At 51.4% G+C, this 24,198-nt stretch overlaps 1 protein-coding gene across 3 annotated transcripts in view; it reads left to right on the forward strand.

The window, feature by feature from the left end:
- Positions 1 to 23,063, forward strand: part of TEDC1 (tubulin epsilon and delta complex 1) — an 83,562-nt gene extending 60,499 nt beyond the window's left edge. For 2 of the 3 annotated variants that reach the window (XM_075937082.2, XM_075937083.2), the window contains one exon: positions 13,253 to 14,198. In XM_075937082.2, coding sequence (XP_075793197.2) covers positions 13,253 to 13,624 — 372 coding nt within the window. In that variant the 3' untranslated portion in view covers positions 13,625 to 14,198. Of the gene's footprint in view, positions 1 to 13,252; positions 14,199 to 18,647 lie in introns of those variants that run through there. The other variant, XM_075937085.2, reaches the window with a different exon arrangement.
- Positions 23,064 to 24,198: the final 1,135 nt, after the last annotated feature.

Consider the following 24,198-nt stretch of genomic DNA (forward strand, 5'->3'; position numbering starts at 1 on the left):
TCCGTTCTGTCAGGTGTCGTCTGTGGCTACTGGTAGTTGTGCTTTTATGTGTTTTCGTTTCTTCAGCTTGCTCACTTAGGGACAGGCACTGTTCAGCCTCTTCTGACTCAGGGTCCATCCACAGGTGGAGAGCTGCTCCTGGGTAATGGTTAATGGTGACCCGGTCACCTCCTACTTACAACAGTGTGCTGGAATGGCCTCCCCACCTGCCCCTGTTTTATCAGTTAACCAGTTAAACTTAACATTTAACCGGTTAACTAACTGAATGGCATTTTACATCCCTAATTGTAAGTCGCGGTGCCCGTTCTGGGACCTCTTCATTGCTTATTTTATCAGTCCCTTTTACCTTGAGTGTTCTACACAGACATGCAGCCATGATGGAGACCTAAGTCTTTCGTGGAGTGCAATAGTGGAGAAGGCCAGCCGCCATGCCAAGGTGACTCCCAGGGCTGGGGAACAAACAAGAGAGCACTGACATCATACAAACCCAGGAATAGCCAACCCTCCTTGCCATAGTGCTGAGGATGCCTAGCCCTGTCCTGGAATACACTTACATCGGCCCCTCCAGACTCACCTGCTTCTGCTGCCCCCGCGGCTGAAATGTGACACCACAGCATAGCTACATCATCTTCTCTGATGAGGTTTGGGGCCCTGGGAGCCGGTGAGTTTGGGAGAGCTCATGTAAGTGCATGCAAGGATTGGACAGGAACGCATGGCGAGCTCCGCCATCCTTGTGCTGAAACCAGTCATGTATGAAGTGACCTGGGATTGCACGAGGGGCTGGCTGGACAGATCTTTCCACCAGCATTTGGAAAGTTAGTCTTGGCTGTTTAGATGGCAAACTCTTTGGGGTAGGGCGGCTCTGGCTCTGTGTATGTATGGGGCTTAGCACAGTAGGGCTCCAGGCCTTTTCGGGGCCCCGCTTAAGGAGGCACTACTGTAACACAAACGGCAAGGCTGCTGCTCCAGGTGGCTCTGGGATGTCCATTCGGGCCTTGTCACCCTGCCCCAGGCTGGAGCAGTTGGAGAGGTGCTGTGTTTGTGACAGCATTGTGCTTATTTCTACCTTGCTCAGACTTTGATCTGCCTTAGAAGGAGGCCATGGCGTTGAGCCTTCACAGAGGACTCCAAAGTAGAATGTTTGTCCAGGGCTCTTTTCTGTTTTGGAGTAAATGTTTTTCTTGGATTTTGTGCTGTTTAGTACAGTTCACTGGGACTTTGCAGTGACACAGCTGTAAACTAGCAAAGTGAATAGTTAATGACCCAAGCCACTTGGGGTGCAGGAAGAAGGAACGGACGAACATGGGAGGGAGGTCTGTTGCTGCACTTCATTTGGGGGAAGAGCTAGTTAAAAACCTCAAACCTCTTCCCCCAATTTCCTACAGCCCCCGAGTGCCTGTATATTACACTTAGTGCTCCTGTTGGCGGTTTTTAATTGTAAGGCAGTTATTGGTTGATGATCTTGCAGTTATTGATCTTGCAGTTGTGGAAATGCCAGGCTGGAAGGGACCTCGGGAGGCCATGAAGGCTAGATCCCTGTGCTGAGGCAGGACCACGTACACCAGCACAATGGGACTCAAGAACTAAGGGGCCACCAAAGGCACTACTTGGCCGACTGGGCCTCACGCGAGTGCAGTGTGCTCTAGTTTCCCAGTGAAACAAAGCCACACAAGCCACAAAACGTGGTTTAGGACGTGTATGAAGAAGAAAACTCTCCGGGCTTGATGATAAAGATGATGGCTAAGGGAATGTTGATGTAGCTATTGCTTTCCAGCAAATATTAATGTACAGAAGTAGTAATAAATTTAGGCCTGGGAATTAATGGGGAATAAATTAAAGGGATGCTCCAAAGCTAATGTTGATGGGGGCATTATTTGCACTGTAAATTGCGAAGACATTTTAGGAGAGTTGTAAAGCTGAGCTACAGCCACCAATGGAACAGATAATTATACAAACAGCTGCCTCCCAAGTTTTGCCAGGACTGCCAACTAGCACAGAATGTATGCGTCTCTGGCTTACGCATTTGAAACGAGCCGCTCGCTAGGTGTCATTCCACGCCGCGTGGAAGGGCCGCGCCATGCCAAAGCCCCTCCGTACTCTAGCTAGAGCAGAGGGTCACCCTCTTAGCGGCGGGGCCAATGAGAAAGGGAGCCCCTCCTCTCAGAAGACCTCCAAGTAAGCTTGAAAGCCAACTCTTTCGGGCCTCCCTCCCCCCAGCCTTTTAGATTCAGTGACAGAACCAGAGCTAGGACTTTTCACGGCTCACACGCTGGAACCCTGCACAGCCTCTCTACTCTTATGCCCAGGTAGAGCGTGTTAACTGTGACCCCATGAGTGCACGCTGCACCCTCCCTAAGCAGCACTAGAGGAGTTACAGCCCTGCAAAGCGAGTCCCGCACGGGAATGGGTTTCTTGCTCTTTTCTTTTAAATAAAGCTCATCCCAGATTTACTGAAACATCATTTTTCAGCTGCATTCACAACATGTTTTACTGACTCGGCCAGTATCCAGCATCTTAGCAAACAATGCAGATAAATATTAATGTTGGTTATTGACTCCATTATAACTGCCCTTGCTCCGCCCCACCCCGTCCAGCCCCCCTTGCTGAAGCCTTGTCCCCCAAGCAATGCAAGCCGGAGGATTGCTGGGAGGGGGGCCTGGTGTGGGGCGGCAGCAGGGGTCACCCCTCCCCTTCACTCACCATGGTGGAGATAGTTCTGTCTCCTCACAAGCAGAAGGAGTTTTACCTGTGTAGGCCTTGCTAAAGCCTTAGGCATAACTAACAGTATGAACCAAAGACTCTGCACCAGAGTAGGTCTGACCTTGGCAAAAGCACACTAGGTATTACTTATTACCAAGTAAGCACGTTCCTGACCACAGAGGATGGTACAAAAACCCCATAGAACTCTCAAGTAACTTCATATGTTCCCAAGAGATGATGCAGGATCACCCGGATCCATGTGAGAAGAGGCTGATGGACAGGATAATGAATGAGGTTATTGACAATATCTGGAGTGTAATACATAACTTGTTTGTATCAATGTATAAAAGGAGAAGTCCTAGGAGAGCAACTTTGTGCTGGGTTAGGACAAGCTCTGGTGTCCTGATTGTACGGGTACCAATGTTGTGGGAACAGGTGTGCCGGTGTACTTGTAGCTCCTATGCCTTGTTGACAATACCCCTGGCTGAGCGCCTTTGTCACTGAACTGAGCCCGGTACCTATGAAGTATAAAACAAGCAGGGAAGTTCCCAGCATGAGGAGTCCTGCGACACCCTGGGATCGGACACTGCTCCAGTCAAAGGGGAGTACATGCAGGGAAATGCATCTGGAAGAACCACAGTTTCTGCACAAAGCAAATGATCAGTGCTGCCTGTAATTCTCCGGGAATCTTCCTGAACTTGGCCAAGTTTGGAAAACAAACTGCACCAACACACCAATTAAATAGTTCATGATTTAGTGATAGTTTTACATATTTGAATACATTCATAAATGTTAATCACAGAAATATGAAAGCAAGCATAACAAAATGTTTGGTTCATGGAAATCATAAGCAATGTCTGTTCCAAAATGTATTTAAAAAAGCAACTTGAAACGGTACCATGAATGCTTCATAAATATTAATGAGTGTGTGCAGAAGGTTAAATAAAAGCATGAATTTGGATAAAGTTGCACAAACACTCCCTAACTTAAATCTAAGCATATTCTGCTTTCAGATCATTTTCATTTAGCGCTCGGAGTTTGTGTTAGTAAGATCACTGGTTAAACAGTTATTTAAGAATTTGTGCAGTGCTGAAAATCTGCAGAGAGAAAGTGTTTGGTGGGGCTTTGAGTTGAGCCCTATGACGGGAACGGGAGGAAAATAGATCTTTTTATATTTTGTTTTTATTGCTTGAACAGACAGCATGGAGCTTTAATCAACCATTTTATCCCTTTGTTTAAATTAAAACCAGTTTCTCTCTTAACAAGCCAATTGTGGATGATGATATTCTGCCCTTGAGAAAATAATTACATCTCTCATCTGCCTTTGCTGGCAGCTCAGGTTTATCCTCGGCTGATGCTTTTATTTTGCTTTTCAAATAAATGTTGGAAATGGTCAGTGGTCAAATCTCGATCGCAGTCTAGTGAGATTTTTCCTCCATCAATGAGCATTTAGGTTAGGGAAATCCAGGACACGCTGTAGGCCTGAGGAAACAGTGCAGATTCTTTTGTGAAAGGGCGTAAGGCAGGTGGGTTGGACTGAGGGAGAGGAAATCTGCAGCTTTGTGAGCCTTTAGAATGCAAAACGCAAACGTTTCTAGGTGACCAAGACAGTCATTATCAGTGGTGACTCAAGGAGGGTGAGGGGGGAGAAGGTTTAGGACCAGGGTCTTTTGCTTTTATTAGCTTGGCATCACCTTTTTTTGGAGAAAATAGGTTGAGAGTTTTCCGAGGGAACTTCCCTGCTTGTTTTATACTTTTGTGCTTCATGAAATAAAACAATCAACCCTACAATTCTATGAGCGCCGATAACCTAGAATCGGGTGCATAAGCCTATAAGATCGTGTGCCTGTCTTACAGCTAATTAACATGAAGTTAAGACTTTTCACAAGTCCTGGGAATGACTGCAGTTTAACTATGAAGGGAGTGAGTCCTCTGCAAGAGCTCTCCAGCTTCCCTTACAAGTGACACTAGCTACAGTTTTACAGACCTTCCTTCAGTTGGCAGCCATCCACTTGCAGAATAGAACCGCTTCCGGCCACCCCATCCACGTCCTTCCCTGTGATGGGCATTCAGAGACCTGCCTTGCTGCTCCAGCTTTACTTCTTCCTTAGCTAGTGCAAGGTGCTACAGCCTGCAGTACTCGGATTCCCATGTGGAACACTACTGACTGAGCTCAGATGGTTCTGCAGCTGGAAGAGTCCCATTTGTGGCCCTTTATTATTGAAAGTGATTTAAATATTGTTGTAGGGTGGTGCCTGTCTGCACAAGCAGAGTGAATGGAGGGTTGCTGAAAAGGAACCATTTTCTGCATGAAGGTCATGTCAGCTCAGCCTCTTTCAGCACCCTCCAGGATCAGACCCTAAGTTTTAGGCACCTCGTTACCAGTGAGAAGCAGACAGATGAAGGAGTTCAGAAAAGCGCAACAAAACCTAATAAGGGGCTAGAAGAGCTGATTTCTGGGGAAGATTGAAAGAGCTAAATGTACAGCTTGTCTGAGCAAGTGCTAGGAAGAGAGACTGGAGACTTGGATTGTTTGTACTGAGAGCAGAAACGAGAAAATAATGAATGGTCTAGAGGCAATTGGGTGCTCCTAGTTACCATCTCTAATGCAGCAAGAACGAAGGGACATTCACCGAAAGGCAGCAAATTACAGAATGATAAAAGTATGGCACAGTCCATGATTTGGCTGCATCTCATTGCCATGGGCTGCCCTTGAGGAAAAGAGCTTATCAGGATTGTTTATAAAAGGTATTATTATGGCTAATGAGACCAGCCAAGGTTAGGTTAGAAAGTCACATTATTTTTAGAAGGTCTGTACGGCCCTGACCCTGCAAACAAGCACGTGCGCCACTTTACAGCATGAGTAGTCCTGTTTGTGGTAATAAAGGGAAGCACGTGCAGAAGTGTTGACAGGATCAAAGCCCCGAAACCTTCATGCTTCAGAGCCTGCCTGTCAGGGCGGGGAAGCACTGGATTAAGTTGCCCAGGGAGGTTGTGGAATCTCCATCCCTGGAGATACTTAAGGGCAGGCCGGACAGACACCTTCAGGGATGGTCTGGATGGTGCTTGGTCCTGCTGTGCGGGCAGGGGACTGGACTCAATGCCTCTCAAGCTCCCTCCCAGCTCTAGTGTTCTAGGGTTCTAAGCTAATCACTCTGCGGTGGGAGTAGGGAGAAGCATCCTTATTGGGAAAGCTACTCTCTGAATTGCCTGCTGCAGGGCTCCTTGCACATTGGGTGGAAGCATCTCTTCCCTGCCAGCCACGCTCAGAGAATTCCGCTCCAGAGAGTCTGATTAGGAACAGCGTTTGCCCCTGAGCTAACCGCCCATCAGAGCATAGAGTCCCAACCCCACCGGAGGGCAGGAATTACTGAGAGAGTGGTACAAGGGGTTAGAGAGGTGTCGTGGGCTACAGCTAAGAAGACAAGGTTTAGGCTGAACAATAGTAGCTCTTGGAAAAGTGTCCCAACGGACTTGGTTGAATTTTAGTATTAGTTTAATTAGCTTGGGGGTTTAAAAATCATTGAAACGAGACAGAGGAACGCAATACATGTTGATTCTTAAATCCCAAGGTTGTATGGGATGGTTGACATCATCTAGTCTGACCTTGTGTGTAGCACAAACCTGCCCCAAATAATTCCTAGAGCAGAGCTTTTAGAAAAACACCCTCTTCTGCTGTAAAAATGGTCAGAGACAGAGAGTCCGTTACGAGCCTCGATACCTTGTTCCAAAGGTTCGGGAGCCTTATTTCCTGTCTAACTTCAGCTCCCACACACTGCGATGTCAGGCCTTTCTTTGCCAGGATGAAGGGTCCATTATTAAATATTCCCTGTGTAGATACTTACAGGCTGTAATCAAGTCATCCCTTCACTTTCTCTTTGTTCAGCTAAGTAGATGGCGCTCCTGGAGGATATCACTGTAAGGCAGCTTTACTAATCCCGTAATCATTCTCACGGCTCTTCTCTGAATCTCTTCAGTGTATCAATATCCTTCATGAATTATGGATCCCACGCTGGGACACTGTTCCTCCTATTCCCTGTTGAATAGTACGGACCCAAGACAGATCCCTTGAGGAGCCCAGCAGATACGTCTGCCCACTCTGACAGCATATGGCTGATAAGTATTCTGAGTGGGTCCACACTTGTCTAGTTTGCTTATGTGAAAGTTGTGTGGGGCTGTGTGTAAATCAGTGTGTGTCACAGCCACTGTTTCTGCTTAGTCATTATGCTAGTAACGCTGTCAAAGAAGGAAATTAGGTTGATTTGCATGATTTGTTCCTGACAAATCCATATTGGCTATTCCTTACCACCCTATTATCATCTAGGTTCCTACAAATTGGTTGTTTAATAATTTGTTCCAATGTCTTTCCAGGTATCAAAGTTAGCCTGGCTGGCTGTTCTATAATTCCCAAGTCCTCTTTGTTCTTCTTTTTATAGATAGGCACCATGTTTGCCCTTCTCCGGTCCCATGCGACCTACTTGCCCGCCAAGAGTGCTCAAAGATAATCGCTAACAGTTCCAAGGTGGCTTCAGCTAGTTCCTTAAATACCCGAGGAGGAATTTCATCAACCCCTGCCGATTTGAATACCTCTCACGTATTTACATGCTTCATGACCCATTCTATCCCTTTTCCCCTACACTAACCTCGTACAGTGTTCACTGGAGTTGTTCAGTGCATGCTTTGCTCCATTCCAGAAGTGGTTGCATGTTGCTGTTGGCTGATGTATTCTGTCTGGTTCTTTAAAATGCTACACTCCTTTGGGGTGACGTGGGCTCTAGGAATGTAGAAACTCTGATTATCGCCTTATTCTGAGAGGATGCAAGCAGCTGTCGTACTGCGCTGCATAGCATGCTATGAATTCCAGTTGCAGCCGGTAGATCTAAACTGAAAGGCAGAGCTTTGGGATACAGAATTCTGGACAAGATGCGCCACTCATCTGGTTCTGATGACTTCTCTTTTCAAACACGTGTTTTAATATGAAGCAGTCTGCTGAGATTGTTCTCCGTTCAGGATTTGCTGACTAATGGGAGACACTCAGAGCCTGAGCAGCAGCAATTAACTAAGCATACAGGAGGAGGTGCTGAAATTGCCTTGAATGAGTAAGGTGCAAACAGCCAAACTACTTTGAGGTCAGTTAACTCACTTTAATGCCTGTTACCCAGTGAAATCTCTACTCAGTAACTAGTGCATTCTGCCACTCATTGGCTATAGACTTTGCTACCCTAGTCATTGTCAAAACCTTCAGTGTGGAAAGCCCAAACTCCAGTCCTAATCCCTCCCAGTGCTAAATGACATGGGCGGTGCTGTGCTGGTTGCATTGGCTTTTGTATTTCGTTCTTTGCACAGCTCCCTTTTTTAATTCACTGTCACTGCCCTGGAAAGTAGGGGTCTTGCTGTAGAGTTCAGGCCGCTTTACTAAGAAACATCCAGGACTTTTACCAAGGCAGAATGGACAGAACTCTTGTTGCAGCTTTGCTGTCCTGCCTGGTTGTAGGTAGACTAGTGGTGTTGTCTGGGTCGTCATAGTGAGCTCTGCATCATAGCTGCAAAATTAAACATTCCTCTGCTCATTTGAAATCGGGTGAGTGAGCAAGATAGTCCAAGAAGTCCTGTCACCCACACCAGTTGTTAACTGGTTAGTAAAGAGCAGGAAAAACCAGTGTTCTGTGTAGACCATGTATCTGCCAGACCAGCATTCCAAAATAGCCCGGTTTGCACTGCAGTTTATACAAGTAATAGGAGCATTTCCCCTCAGTGTTTGGTACTGTTAAGTTCCCTGTGTACAGACTTCACATACTGTTTATTCACATGCAGTTGGGGTGACCATATGGCACATTAGTTCTTTATTTTTTCAGTTCTGTTCCTAAATGTGTGTTAGAAAATTGATCTTCAGTCTTTTAGCACAGATATGTTCTGGGATTTATCCGTGTTTGGTGTTTTGGGCTGTGCGTGTGTGTGTGTGTGGTGAGGGATTTTTTGACTTTTTTTTGTTTTGGTACAAGACTAAGTCCCTCTTTACTGGAGCATTTTGTGTTCAAGCCCCTTAACAAGCATTGGGACCAACTTAGCCAAAGGCTCTGCATTGATAAAGCACTTTGTGAGGTCTAAGGAACTTTCCACTGCTCGTATCAGAACTGGGGCTAATAACACTCCCTTTGCAGGAGTGCGGAGAGCATAGATTGATTAGCCGCAGAGCACTTGAAAGCAATCAGTTGAAAGGCTTGCTATAAGTGCATTGGGTGCAGTCCTTGTTGAAATCAAATGGGACTTTTGCCATTGACTGCAAGGGGGCTAGAATTTCAGCCAGTCCCAGGGTGGGAGAGGGACTAGAGGATGTTAAATTTATCACGGGAGGGATACATTCAGTTTTCAAGGCTCCATTGCTGGGAATATTTAAAAGATTAGACAAAATGCTAGAAAATGTGCTTCCGGGAGTAATCCTGTAGTGGCCACAAAACACAGCTGAGTGGCCTGTCCGCTCTTTCATTTAAAATATTTATGTGTCTGTTGCCAACGCTACGTGAGGTGATAGTTAAGGTTGCTCAGTCTAGTTCAAAGGACATGTAGCACGATGCACATCACTTTTTATGAGAAATATGGGAATCCCTAGCTACGGTTAATGAAATGGTGCTGACACCAACACATCCTGATGGCTGTGGAGGGTTAACTCTTTCCTTGTAGTGATACCTTAATGCAGGGGTTCCCAAACTTTTTGACACAGGGACCAGTAAATCCATTCATGAGCTTTCGGAGGACCGGTAACATTCATTTGCATATTTGCATATTCATTAAACAAATTACGAATCTGCAGATACGTTGGTTTTGGTCCTTCCAAAGCCCGCACAGCCAGCTTTAGCAAAGCTTTTGATACGGCCACCCACAATATTCTGACCAGCAAGTTAAGGGAATATGGATTGGAAAAATGGACTGTAATCCAATAAAACCCTGCACCCCCACATCGTGTATTGAAAAGGGGTGCATTTATTTTCAGAAAGCCGACACCATCTTTGGAATTTTGTATCCATATTCTCATTCCGGATGGTGAGTGCACCAGGTTCTCTGCTTTCTGACACACTGTAGAGCCTGTAAACCTCACTGGCAGCCGTGGGGATATTTAAAAGGCACTGCTTTTACACTTGTATTCAGGATCTGCGTGCCCCTGAACTGTCCTGCTCACCACTGGCCGATTTTCCCCCCCCCCCGCCAGCCCGGCTGTCCCGGCCAGCCAATTCTCTCCTGGCAAGCCCTGCTGCCCCCACGAGCTGGTTTTCCCCCCTTCCCGCCCCGATCTCCCCATGCCAGACCTCCAGCCCCCGCCAGCCCTGCTTCCGCCAGCCAGTTCCCCAGCCAGCCCCGCGGTCTACCCCAGCCAGCCTCACTGCCCCTGTGAGCTGGTTTCCATCCCTGCAATCTCTCCTGGCCAGCCACACTGCTCCTCCCCCCCGCCCCCCCTCCAGCCCTGCCCCACGATCTCCCCCAGCCAGCTTCACTGCCCCCGCCAGCCAGTTCCCTCCCCCGCGATCTCCCCTGGCCAGCCCTGCTTCCGCTGGCCGGTTCCCTCCCTATCTCCCCCGAGCACCTCCACTGCCCCGACCCTGCTTCCCTGCGGCCCATATCCAAACCCTCCTCCCCCGCAGCCAGCAATAAGAGCTCACTTGGTAACCCTCACTATGCCTCTGCCGGGAGCCTGAAACATACGGCTGCATCCGCCCAGCCCGGCTGAGGGCTCGGGGAACCTGGCGCTCACGGACAGTCCGGGATCCCGGGACACCCTGGCAGCCACACTGAGGCCCGCTATTTTTTTCCCGCGGCCCGGTACCGGGCCATGGCCCATCGTTTGGGAAACGCTGCCTTAATGGGAAACCTGCCGGAAACTCTCACAGGTTTCTTGTTCCATCTATAATACACATGATGTAAGTGGGGGGACTTTCCACAAAGAAACCTAGAGCAATTGGATGGATGGATTAGCATGCATAAGAATTTGAGAGCCACAGGAATGGCCATACTGGGTCAGACCATGGTCCTGTGTCCGCTCTCCAACAGTGGCCCCAGGGAGAGTGTGCGGAACAGGGCAGTTTTGGAGAACTCTACCCCGTCCTCCCCTCCTAGCTTCTGTCATTCAGAGGTTTAGGGTTGCTCTTACCTTCCCTGCCATCTTGGCTAATAGCCATTGATGGACCTGTCCTCCCCCCACTCACCTCATTTTTTTTTTTTAAACCAGTTATAATTTTGGCCATCACAGCATCCCCCGGCAAGAGTGAATTCTACATTGTGTGAAAATGTGTTGCCTCTGGTTCCCATCAAATGGCCTTGTTTTCAAATATTTTGCATATGTGTGCATCTGCTTTGGCGGGGCCACTGCCTTTAGGGAGGGATCGGCTTTTAACGTTTGCTTGTGGCCTCTTCCAAAGGTCATTCTATTCTAATGGCCTATTGAGCTGAGATATGGGTGCTCTTGGGGGAAAACGGGACACTGACACTGCAGCAAGACAATTAGCAAATTGGTTAGCAGTTTGTCATGAGAGCTAATGAACCTATCGGTAGCTATTCACATCCACACGGTTTAGCAGCGCTGGGTACTCTGGGTCTGTCTAGCGTATGGATGTGTTTGCAAATTGAAGTAGCATTGTTAAATCGAAGGTAATGAAATAATCTACTGAAAGAATGTGGTGCTGTCTAGCCCACTGAACCGCAGTGTCACTCTTCTGGAAACCTGCCCCTAGTAGGTGTGATTGGTCTGTTAGGTTAACGCACATTAAGTTAGAATCTAACACAGGTGGGCTCTGAGGGATGCCAGACACAGTGAGCAGGGACTACAACTATCCGAGAGCGAGAGTCAAACTGGATTAGGCACTGATGGAGAAAAAAATCCTGGCTTTGAGGTGGGATGCTGTGTGCATCACATGAGTGCTGTGCTTTTCTTTGCCCTCCCGCTACCTGCCGGGGCCTCTCTTGTGACGGCACAGAATTCAGCAGCTGACCCAGATGCCTTACACTGAACGACTCGCTGATTTAGGCACCGGAAGAGAATCGAGTGCTTGGGTGAATGTTGCTCCAGCTTTGAACAGTTCTGTTATTTGCTGTTGCTAAGTCCTGGGTAGCAGCTGTAAGCATAAGAACGGCCGGACTGGGTCAGACCAAAGGTCCATCTAACCCAGTGCCCTGTCTGCCCACAGTGGCCAGCGCCAGGTGCCCCAGAGGGGGTGGACTGAAGACAATGATCGAGCAGTTTGTCTCCTGCCATCTCTCTCCAGCCTCTGACAAACAGAGGCCAAGGACACCATTTCTACCCCCTGGCTAATAGCCTTTAATGGTCCTAACCTCCATGAATTTATCTAGCTCTTTTTTAAACTCTGTTATAGTCCTAGCCTTCACAGCCTCCTCTGGCAAGGAGTTCCACAGGTTGACTCTGTGCTGTGTAAAGAAGAACTTTCTTTTATTAGTTCTAAACCTGCTACCCATTAATTTCATTTGGTGTCCTTTAGTTCTTCTATTATGGGAGTTAATTTCATTCCTCTAGACATGAGCATTAATATCTTCTCTTGAGCCTTGGGGAGCAGTGGGCTGTTGCCTGCTCTCTTCACCCATCACCAAACACACACTCTAGGAATCATGCCAAATGGAGCAAATGTGGCAACGCTAAACTGTGGTCATAAGAGATGGAGGTTCCATTTGCGCTGGGTGCCTGGAGGCACCGGGTGACGCTGTTGCATGTTTTTCTCTCGCGTGCGAGCAGGCTCTGAAGTGCTGTTAGTTTTGTGATGCATTGTCTATCTGGGGGAGCTGTTGCAAACAGCAGGTGCATTCGCGCTCTGCCTGCATCTCCCCAAAAGTCTTTCTTTACCCCAAGGTGCCAGGATGCCTGAAGCTGCAGTTGAAGGGTCCCTAGCTGCAAGCACCTGCTTGACACTAATGCACATAATGTTACTGACGCTGTTGATTTGAGTTACTCATTTGTGTATGATTAGAGGATTGGGCCCACTGTAGCATGTGTGTGTTTGGCCCCTGGCCAATCTGGATCATCGTCTCACCAGTCAGTTACGGCACAGGTAGTATCACACACGGCCCTCTCTCGTACGATGCTCTATTGGACCCAGAATCCTCCTTTGACTCAGCTCTTTGCAGACATGGTTCCTTACTACCCTGCCCCTTGTGCAATCACACTTGTGCAAAAGCGGCATCACCAACTGCCCTGTCACAATAGTAGTGTTTTACACATCCTTTGTGCAGGTGTGAACGGAGGAATGGGCCATGCATATTTTCACACACATCTCATTGGACCCCAGGCTCAAACCACCCACGCTTGGTAACTGCCGAGTGGGGTGGAGAGGAAATTGCCATCTGCCAGTCATCAGAGGAGCCAGGGCTTTGACGAGCTGCCAGTCTCTGAGTCTTAAAAGCACAGGCTGAGCTCAGTCACTGCTGCTGCTTGCTGCGTTTGATCGTGAGACCGAGACTTTCCAGCACAGCGCGCTCCAGGCCTTGACATTTTGCAGTGGAGTCTGGGGTGAGGTATTCTGCATATACGCCTGACTGTGTTTTCTCTCTCCAGATCGCAGCGAGAGAGAGCACGTTACCCGATGAAAGGGAGTTTTGTGCGGCTGTCAGGACAATCACAGAAGCTGTCGAGCTAAAACTATCAGCTCTTAAATACCATTGTGCTCGTAAAAAGAGTGGAATGCACGGTCCGTGCCGGCTGGTATTTAAAGACAAGCGTGCTAGGAAAACAAGTTGCCTCAGCTCAGTATCGAAGGAGCCCATTTCCAGTGCTGTTCATGCCAGCGAGGTGATCAGTGACCTGCGGATGAAGGAGGCCACGCTGGAGAGGGAGCTGAAGCGGCTGCAAGAGGAGTGCCGACACAAGCTGGATGAGATTGCGGAGGGGCTGGTTGGAGTGATTTGTATCCCACCTATGAAGAGATGAGACCTCCCCAAGAAAGGACAAGGGGCAGAGCTGTTTGATCAGCAGACACGTTACAAACCAGGGCCCGAGGGTGGGTGACATGAAGGTCTGAATGTAGTTCTAATTCTCAGCCTTGAGAACACAATTTGTCACTTCTTTGTAATATGCTTTGGGGCCAGAACACTGCATCCCCTTATTTCTTAGCTTACCGATTAAATTCTGCAGCAGATGCAGGAGGGGGTGGGGTGTTCTTAAATCTTTCATCTAGATTTCTGATGCTAAGGCCAGGCACGGAGCTTCACTTTCAGGGCTCTCAGTTTCTAGATGCACCTGTTTGCAGGTCTGCAGGATGAAACACGAACTACAATCAGCATTCACCACAAGGGAGAGTATTTATCTCTCTTAAAAGCCCTGCTGCTGAGCAGAGAGGAGTGCAGCCCTTCGTGCTGAAAGGCACGCAAGGCACCGAGAACGAAAGCTGTGTGAAATGTGTGGGAAAGGCTGCTAGTTAGTTCAGCTCATTAGAATATTGTGTGGCAAAGCCAAGAATACATACAATTATCACAAAACGCCAATAAAAGTGATATTTTCTATATTCACAGGCATGATGCTCTTCAAACGATCAGCTTGTCTAGAGAAACACCCGTTTTTATTCACCTGCGTACTCAGCTCTGAAGCACCATAATATAGTGTGTGTATTCATTAGAGAACGCGTCTGTGCAATGGAAATAAGCCCTTACAGTCCAGGCGTTAAGGAACCCCGTGGTCTACCTCTGCAGACTCCCCTCCCCATTTGGCATTTGCTTTTTGTTCCTATTTGCTGTCAGCAAGAAACATGCTTTTAGCCACATCATTTTCCTTCAGAAATACAGCCCCGCTTTGCTACCGTTTGTGAATTGCTCTGATCACAGGGATTTCTGCCCTTTGCCCCCAGCTCATCTGCGACTCGAGAGCCAAAAGTGCAGGTGCATTTCAGGTCATTGTGTTAGCGCCATGGAAGTCGTGAGAAGAAGGAAGGTTGGGGCAGAGGGGCCAGGACAGACTCTTCAACCCGCTGCCCTTCTGGGAGTGTAACATGCTGCCAGATCTGACTTCTCTCGCGGCCGCGCTTCCATTGTGTTTCTCGTGTTTTATGCAGACGACCCCAGGCCTGAGAGTGGGTGCCCAGCCTCGGCCCGGCGGAAAGCCCCGTCACCGACCTGCTTCTTGCTTGCGTGATGTGGCACCACGGCTTCAGTTTGGACAAAGCAGAGCGGGGTGCGGTGCCGCATGACGGCTTCATGAGCCAGTCTGGAGGCTCAGACCTGTGGGCTGCGTGAGCTCTCTGGGCTCCCAGGTAGTGGGGCACTGGCATGAGCAGTGGAGCCCCTGTGGCCAGGGCCACGCAGACTCTCCCATGTAGCTCTGGGGCTTGCTGGGTGTGGCCTCGAACTAGCTGTTGTGGAGAGAGTTGACTAGCGTGTGAGCCCCACTGAGGTAGAGAGAACAACTGTATTACAGATAGACCCCCCCAAGCCCTTCTCCCGCAAGGCCACAGCCTAGTGCCCTGCACAGAGCCGTTCCTGTACTCGGTCGCTGGAACTCAGCTCCGGCCTCTCGCTTACCAGGCTGGGCTATTGCTTCATGCCAAGCCTCTCCCCTGACGCTAGCTTTCATCTCTCGGCTGCTAATCCTGGGACACAAACTCATTGCCTAACTGAAGATATTTGTCAGTGGGGGTTTAATATTCCACTGGCAATCGCGCTCCAGTCTAGACGGGAACTGGCAGAAGATGGGTGCCCTGCTCGACCCTGATTATTTCCTCTCTGGAGAAATATGAAAATTGGGTTGCTGTGAAAACAGCAACAGTGTCTTGGGCAGCTGTATTTCCAAGCAAGTGGTGTCATTGAAGGGGCACTGTCTGAGCAGACACGTTAAATCCTCTATTACTGGCCTTGGCGCTGCCGCTTAGAGATTCTCAAACCAGTCCTTGTACCACTGGCGCCATTTGGTTACTGTTTGCACCTGAGACCAGCCAGTTTAACTGCTGGGCCAGACTTCCCTTGGCCTGGCATCGCATGTGCTCACTCACCCACACGGTGTCTAGAGTGGGTTTAAAATGCTGCCACCGCCATGAGCGGGGCGTTCTTTGAGTGCCTGCTCGTGTCCGTTCCATTGCAGTGTGTGTGTGTGTTTGCCCCAGGCACGGTGCCGGCGGTGTCCCCTCAGTGGTATCCGTGGGACTGCAGCTGGCACTCGCCGATGGTGGCAACCCAGAATCACCAGCTGCTTAAATCTCCAGGGCCAATTTCATTTTCCTAGCAAGATGTTTGGAAGGCAAATAATTTGGTCAGCAGGCACCAATGACAGCAGAGAAGCAGGTTAAGCATCAGGCCTGGGCAAACGCCCCCGTGGTAGCATATTCAGTGGAGACGCATGGAGTATCTGCACTGGAACGGCATAGCCTCCATGAGTAGCCGCCTCCTGGCACACACTTGGAAGGGGCCCTTCGCCCAGTACTGAGGTCTGCCAAAGGGCTTTCTGGGTTGCATTTCACAGTCAGAAATACTCTTCCAAAAATAGCCAGTCCCCTGCCATCGCTGCATCCCCTGAAACTGTGTCTGCTGGCAAAGGGCTCTGGGAAGTAGTTCCTTCCAGCCATGTACGTTGACGGTGTCCCCTCGTTTCCCTGGACGCTCTGCATCCCTGCGCTTTCTGGTTAGTTCTCTGAGTGCCCGGCTGAGAACATCTCCCCGACAGTGACCCACATGCCCCCAGAGCCTCGGCTGTGGGCAGGCTCACACCCAGCACTGGACGTCCCAGAGTCAAACGGCTGCCCGCTCCCCTACTCCCAGCTCTGCAGGAGGCTGCCCACGTATTGCACAGTGCCCTCCCACTCTCCCCGTGCTGGGAAACATCTCTTCTGTGCTCGGTCTCTGTTCCCTCCTTGTCTCTCAGCCCTCAGGCACTGGCTGTGCCGAAGCACTTTGCATAGGATCCCAGGGCGGGCAGAGACCTCGGGAAGTCAGAGTCCAGCCCCCTGTCCAAGGCAGGGCCAACCCCAACTCAATCGTCCCAGCCAGGGCTTGGTCAAGCCGGGATGGAGACTCCACCACCTCCCATTGCTCCTCGTTCTGCCATCTGCTACCACTGAGAACAGCCTGGCTCCGTCCTCTCAGGGAGCTAAAGGCTGCTACCAAATCCCCCCTCACTCTTCTGCAGACTAAACAGACCCAAATCCCTCAGCCTCTCCTCGTGCTTCCTGTGCTGCAGCCCCCGAATCATTTTTGTTGCCCTCTGCTGGACTTACTTCCGTTTATCCACATCCTTTCTAGAATTGGACGCAGCACTCCAGATGTGGCCTCCCCAGTGCTGAATCAAGGCAATTATTACGTCCCTAGATCTGCTGGCAGCGCTCCTGCTAATGCAGCCCAATATGCATGGCTACAGGGGCACCATGTTCACTCATATCCAGCTTCTCCTCCACTGTCATCCCCAGGTGCTTTTCTGCAGAACTGCTGCTTACAGTGGGTCCTCAGTACTTTTCCTGCTGACTCCAGCTGTCCTGCTAGCGGTGTCAGATCCCCTCGGCTCGCTTCCCCGGCAGTGCACTAGCTGTCCAGTAGCCCAGCTAGTCCCCTTCAGAGCTGTGTAGGGGCTCCCATTAGGTGCCGCAGGATTCCAAGCGAGCTGCAGCACGGGGTGAGGTTCAGGTTGCTGGAGGGAGGAGAGGTGGCACAGTGCCACTGCTCTGCTTGCTGCACCATGTGGGCACCGTCAAGGGAAGCGAGAAGGAGGTGAGTGGCTCAGGCGACTACACAAGCAAATGTAGGTCTTGGAAAGTTGCTGCCGGCTCAGGCAGGGATAGGCACCACAGTCCTGCCCTCCCACCGCCTCCCAGCTTGGCCTGCATAAGCACAGAGCATGTGACCTTCTAGCGCAAAAACGCCAAATGATGGGGAGTCCGCCCTGTCCATGGGAGCTGTTCCACGATCAGTTCCTCATGCTGTTAACGTCTGCACCTTACTTCTGGCCGGAATTACCTAGCGTCAACTTCAGCCACTGGGTTCTGGTCTGCTTTGTCCTGCTCGGTAAAAGAGCCCTTGGGATCAGAAATCTGCCTGGGCAGGCCTTGTGTGCTGGGATTGGTACCTCAACTTTCCCTTGGAGAAGCTAGCTAGAGCTGCAAGGCAGCTTCTCCAGCGTGGGAATCACTCCCCTCACTTTCCAGGTCCCCAGCAGCCCTTTGGAGGGTGTATCCCAGCCTTGGACACACTGTTCCAGCAGTGGCCTCTGCCATGTGCAGAGGGGTTAGCACCTCCCTTCTACTCGAAACTCCCCTGGTGATGCAGCTTTGCAGCATTCCACGGCTCGGCCCAAGCAGCCCCAGGATTCCCATTGGGAGAAAGTTCTGGGATTGAAAGAGACATGGTTATCAATGCTCCCAATCCAAATGTCCAGAGAAGCGCAGTGGAAGTCCTGGCATTGTGTGGCCTATCCTAGGGGACACGCTTATGGAAGAACATAGACAAGCCAGAAGTCACTAGAGTGCGTGAAGGGTAATGACTGTAGGAAATGGACTTGCTCTGTGTTTACACAGATGGATGTCACCAAAATACTCTGGATTTACACCAGAGTGAGAGGGCAGAAAGGCCATCGTCTCTTGTTTTCCCCAGGACAGTATAGCTTTGTGAATGTGCTGAATCGAATTCTTGCAATGCCATAACAAAACATCCCCACTGTCCTATCCCCGCCAAGTCTGAACAAGTCTATGGAAGGGACAAGTTGGAACACACTCCTGCTAAGCAAAGGCTAGGCCAAAGATGTGGCATAAATATTATCTCACCCAAATGCATTTGCTAGCACTACTAACTAACTAACAGACCTCTGGTTTGTACCATTCGGGTCTCTGTCCCCGCTGGATTAGCAAAGATTTAATGCGTTTGTACAAGTGGCAGCACTTCTACTGTGTCGGTTCTGTACCGTGTTGTATTTTACTTTGTTTTCTAAACCACAGGTAGAGTGGCTGGCCCAGAATGACACACGTTTACTGCTTGTTTCACAGGCCACACAGAGAGCAGCGATGTCTCCCGGGTTAATCTGTAAGGTCACAGAAAGGCCCCTGACTGGTTTTGGAAACACAGGAGATTTCTCCAACGAGAGGGCATCAGATCCACGATCTCTTATGTCATTTTCACAAGGTGACTCTTAAAGGAAGGAAGCGCCCGTAATTCATCGCAGGGCAGTTTGCTCTATGGACTTTATGGCTCTGGGATTTAATATTAATTCATTCAGGTCCCTTAAAGTAAATGAGTTTTCTAATTAGATTTTTAAATGCATTCTTCATGCTTACACTGATTAATTTTAAAACACTAATGTGTATTTTGTGATATTAACCTTCGTACGGAGATGCCGCTATTCTGCTTGACGAATGCCACTCGCATGGCAGTAATGTAATGTCCTTAAAACACCTGCTACAAATGACAACATGCTGTAAATGAATATGGCTGCTCTGCACATCGGAGCCTGGCTGACTTCCAGCCTGTGGATTCCGAAGGAGGGCAGAGCCCTCTGCGCTGGCGTTGGCTCGGCTGTGCCAAATAGGCCCCTGCCTTTAAACAGAGCTGCTGCCAAGGGGGCCCTTGAATGAGGGAGCCCTGCAAATCACTGCCGCCCCCACCACCCATCTCCCAGGGGCTGGCAAAGGACCTTTCTACCCACCCACCTCCACACTCGCTAGTGGAACGGCAGGGGCAGCACCAAAGAACACCTACTCCAAGGGGCTGGGCGTGTTCCTCCTCCAGCCTGCAGCTGCGGCCGCCAGCCACCAGCCCTCGGCAGTAACGTGGCCATGGCAGCGTTCGAGGAGTCGCTCCCTGCGCGGTCCAGAGGACTCAGAGCCCTCCCAGAAGAGGGGACGGTGGCAGCCTGAGCAGCCTCCGTGGCAGTGGGCTCAGCAGCACACGATGGCGGCAGCCGTATTGCTGCACTGGCGTCCTGGCTGCTCCTCTCCGGCTGGGCGGCTCAGTCTATGCAGGGTCCTCCGTTGGGCAGCCATGCTCTGCGAAGCAGATGGAGACACGGTTACACGGGTGCAAGGACTCCCGCGCTATCCTGAAAACCCCGGGGCTGCATGATCCAGCCCCAGCACTTTACTGGAGAAGGGAGCGGCAGTGCCAGGAGCCCCTGCTATGAGCATCAGCTGAGTCAGCCCTCGACTCAGCACCATCAGCCTCAGCCCGCCCACGCAAGGGCCAGACGCAGTTCTGAGGGTTGCCCAAGAGCAAGGCAGCGGACTTGCCCATGGACCCTGCCTTCCCCGTCCCCCGAGAGCCAGCCAGACCCTTCTGGGGACCAGCCCGGCTCTTCACTGCCACAGCGGAAAGGGAGAGGGCCCCCAGCGCCCTCCCTGAGGATTGCCAGCTGGGGCACCTCTTGCCCAGAGACCGGTTATGATCTGGCGGGGGCCCTGCTGCCACTAAGGGTGGGGCCCACTCGACTAGGCTGCATCCCCATCCGGGACGTGCAGGGCTGGGCCCTGGTCCTCCGTTCACACGGTCCTGGCACATTACGCCCCCGAGCCGCGCCGTGCTGCAGCCGCACGTCCACCTGCCGCCTCAGCTGCGGCTCAGAAGGCCCCGGCATGGACTGGCAGGAGCAAGCCCCCTATTCCCTGTCCCCATTAGTGGTGTTCTTCCAGACGTGCGGCTCCTGCCCATTCATTGGCTGCCCCCCGCTCCCCTGCCGCAGCTTCCAGCTGGAGGGAGCCGGCAGTGGCCTTACGTTGTGCCAGGTGGGCGCTGCTCAGCCACGTCCCCTGCCGACACTGCTGGGGAAACGAGGCAGCGGTGCATTCGGTGTGCTGGACACACGCCTCGCATCTCCCAGCATCGCTATCAGAAAGGGGCACCTTGGGGTGCCTCTTGGTCCTGTGCACCCTCACCCGGCGCAGCATCGATCCCTCTCTCCCAGGCACTTACCGTTCCGGGTTGCGTTCTTCCCGCTCCATTGTGCTTCTCTTGGGCCGCAAACAGCAGCAAAAAAGCATCATAACAATGAAACTCAATTGCGGGTTATTTATTCACCATCATCACGTCTGCCAGGCACCAGTATGAATTTGGCCTCTCAGCGAAGGAACCTCGCCTCTGATTAGCCAGCGGCGCCGCGTTTGCCCAGAAAGCATGCTTTTAAGAGGCGCTTTCTAGCGCGCTGCTGCTCATGCTGCTGACTAACCAACGGGCCTTTATGCTGGCATTTGAGGGGGGCAGATTTGCCCCTCAAGAATCCGAACTCGGAAGACAGCATCTTTCATTTCTCCACGGCAAGCAGAGAGGCAAGCGAGAGGCGGGCCATGCTGCTCCCGGGGCTGTAATTGTTCGGGGGAAAGAAGAGGTCAGCTGAGGAGCAGGAGGGAGGAGTGGCCGCAGAAAGGCAGCGCGTGCTAGTGCTGCCCGGGGGTGAAGGGAACTCAGAATGGCTTTTGCAGCAGTTGCTGCTCCCTAGAGGAGGGTGAAATGACGAGGCTCAAGTAGCCCCATGCTGGGGCACACTGATGTGAAAATAAGGGCCAGCGTGGCTCCTAGCGCCAGTTGTTCAGGGGCATGAGGCTGCTTGCCCCTGCAGCACCTCCGTAGGTTATCTGACCCCTTGTTTGACCCTGGCCCCTCCCTTTGCCTTTCCCAGGCGCCTTTGGGACTAGCTAATCCCCTGCAGAGCACCTCCTCCTCCTCCCCCTTCCCGGCTGCATGCCCCTGCTGGCACAAGCTCTGAACGTCCAGCCAGTCAGCTGTGGGAGCAGAGCTCGTCCCCAGATACGGGCCACCCAGCTCATGATGCACGAGTTTTGTAGCGGATCCAGGCAGATAGCTGAACCGGGGCTGTCTGTCTGTCCATCTGTCTGCCTACCTACCTACACAGCTCTGAGGGCAGCACCAGTACCCCCCCCCCTTTCTAGTCCCCTGGCTTGCTCAGGTGTGCGGAAAGGGCCCTGAAAGGAGCAAATGAAGTGGCTGGAGCATCTCTCGACCTTTCACCTCCTGTGGCCAGGAGAGAGCTCCGGGCGAGCCCCAGACCTGCCTGCTTTGCATTGCATCCAGCCTCTCTGCCGCACTCAGGTGCTCTTACAGGGCTTCTACGCGGTGCCCTCCGCCTCTTCCCAGGGCTGGCATGGGGAAGGCTGGGGATCCCTCTAGATGGCAGGTCAAGCCCAGCTCCCTGTTGGCGCCTGGGAGCTATTTCACATGCTCTGTGTTGGCCCTTGGGTCTGTTGCGGACAGTACTTGTAACCATGGGTCTCTGCTGGGCTGTGAGCCGTGCGATGCAGGAAGGGTGATGTATAACTACAGATGGATGGATGCAATTCTTAATGTAGTCCAGGAGCTGTGGGGGCAACTGGCGATAAGATCAGCCCACAAATCTATGAAACTTTCAAGGAAAAATTGAAGAACCCCCGTGAGGTTTGGCTAGTGTATATTTGGGACTCGGGAGAATGATTTTTTTCTGCAATAGGTTTCTTTTGCCTTCCGAGTCTGCTGCACTTTCTCCATTCTCCACAGCACAACAGGGCTAGGAAGTGAGTGATGGATGCTCCGACAACTCCACAGGCACTTTCTTCACACTGGGCTGCGTGTGCAGTTTTGTTGTGAGAGAATATTGCATGTTAAAAACACACTCCTTGTACATCTAACAGGAGAAGCAGGAACACGGGCCACTCCACCAGCACACTGTCAGTGTGTAACAAAGAAGTGACTGCAGATAATTAATCAGCAGTGCGGAGTGCCAGAGATAACGAGCTTGTAGGCACTTTCACTTCTGCTTTGCCTGACGTGTTAACATTCTAACTGTTCAGCTTCTAAGTTGCATCAATCCCAGCCCTCGGTCGCCAGTGTAAGACAGAGACTCGCAGGGCTGCATTTCCCAGCCCTGCGCTAGCTGATCAGTGCTGGCTCCCGATGTAGGCCAGCTCCTGAAGTTCCTGGTAGAATGAGACTCTGTCGTGTGCGGGACAAGAGGGCCCAGCATAGCCCTCCCGACTGAGGTGAGTGTCCCCACCCGAGCGAGCTGCTTGGCCCAGCTGTGATGTAGTGGGGGTACTTGCTGGGCTGTGGTGACCCCTGCTGTCTGGAGCAAGACCCAGCCGGGAAAACCTCACTAGGCAGAGGTAATGCCAAACTTGTTGAACCAATGGCCAGACACCCCCCATGGAGAGGAACAAAGGAAGGTGGAAGGCTGCCCTGGCTGGGGGGCAGGGCTGGAAGTGAGTTAGTTGGTGGCTGGCTGTCTGTGAGCATGGAGAAGACAGCCTAGGGAGAGGAGCTGGAGTTTAGGGGCCCAGTCTCCCCATCTCAAGGGGGCCTGAGGCATCCTAGCCCAGTTCCTGTAACCAGATTACATCTGTGCTGCGCTGTGCTGGAGGAGCAATAAACCACCCTCAATTCCACTGGCTGGTGCAGTCTGTTTGTGCCATTTCGGGGTGCAGGAGACGGGGGACCCCAACGCGCCGTCACACCTGCACTCAGAGATGGGAGTGAAGCCTGCAGAAACACACCTGATGCTAACAGCAGTGAGGAGGCTGCGGCAGCACAAGCTGCGGTTCAGGCTAGCCGCTGGCGTGCAGACCCAGGGGCCCGGCTCGGGATGTGCGGCCCATGTGGCTCTTTCAGAACTAGCGGCAGAGTGTCTACGGCTCTTGCCGGCACGCCCTGCGACCTCTGTGCTGCCCCAGCATGGTGGACGCCTGTTCTCCCCACTGTAGGCAGCCTGCATGGCTCCCCAGCATCGTCTGTTTCTGTCCCACGTTTTGGCTCTGCTCAGATGGCTTCCGACGAATCAGTTGCATCTTCCAATGCCTTTGGCTAAGGCGGGAGCTCTCAGGCAACCCTCCCTGAGAATTGCATCTTGGTACTCGGTAGGCTTGAGTGCGGAAGGCGGCCGAGCATGCCGATGCATCGTGACAGCAGCATGTAGGGGTTATGGGCACTGTGGTCTCTGCAGAATTCGTGCTGTTTTGAACTGACTTCACTGGGATTTTAATGTAGAGAAAAGTGGCTAAAAATAAATTCTTTCCTCTGACTCCTCAACTTCCCGTTGTCCCTTTCGGCATTTGGTGCTGCCTCTGCTCCAGCCTGGCTCCGTACCTGCCCAAAAGTTTGGGTTCAAGAGTTCATTTGGCTTCTGGAAGGCTCTGGCACCCTGCATGCCCATAAACCAGCCGCTCTGGGTGAAACTGGCAGTTGGGTGAACAGTGGAATAAATAAGCTTGTAAAATTGGTCTGCTGTAAATACTGCACAAGCCTTGGCTGCCAGAGAGGCTGTAACTTACACAGCCTCCTGTTCCAGACTGTTACTAATGACATTTCTCCTCGCTGAGCCGCACGGCACGGCTCTGCTCCCTCGCCCTGCTCCCCGGGCGTGATGCCTCGCCCCAGGCCCCTGCTTGGGGGACCTTGGGGGCAGTGGTGAGCCAGTGAATGGAGTGACGTGGGAGACCAAGCCCCTGTTTCCGCGTGCCCGTGGGCGTGTCATGGGGCTAGATTCGCAAAAGGGAGTCGGCACCTAACTACCACAGAAGGTGCCTAAATCCCAGAATCAGCCCATGGGGGCTCACAAAACCCCAT

The sequence above is a fragment of the Pelodiscus sinensis genome, chromosome 9 (assembly GCF_052426305.1).
Source record: "Pelodiscus sinensis isolate ZL-2025 chromosome 9, ASM5242630v1, whole genome shotgun sequence".
In the NCBI taxonomy this organism is placed as follows: domain Eukaryota; kingdom Metazoa; phylum Chordata; order Testudines; family Trionychidae; genus Pelodiscus; species Pelodiscus sinensis.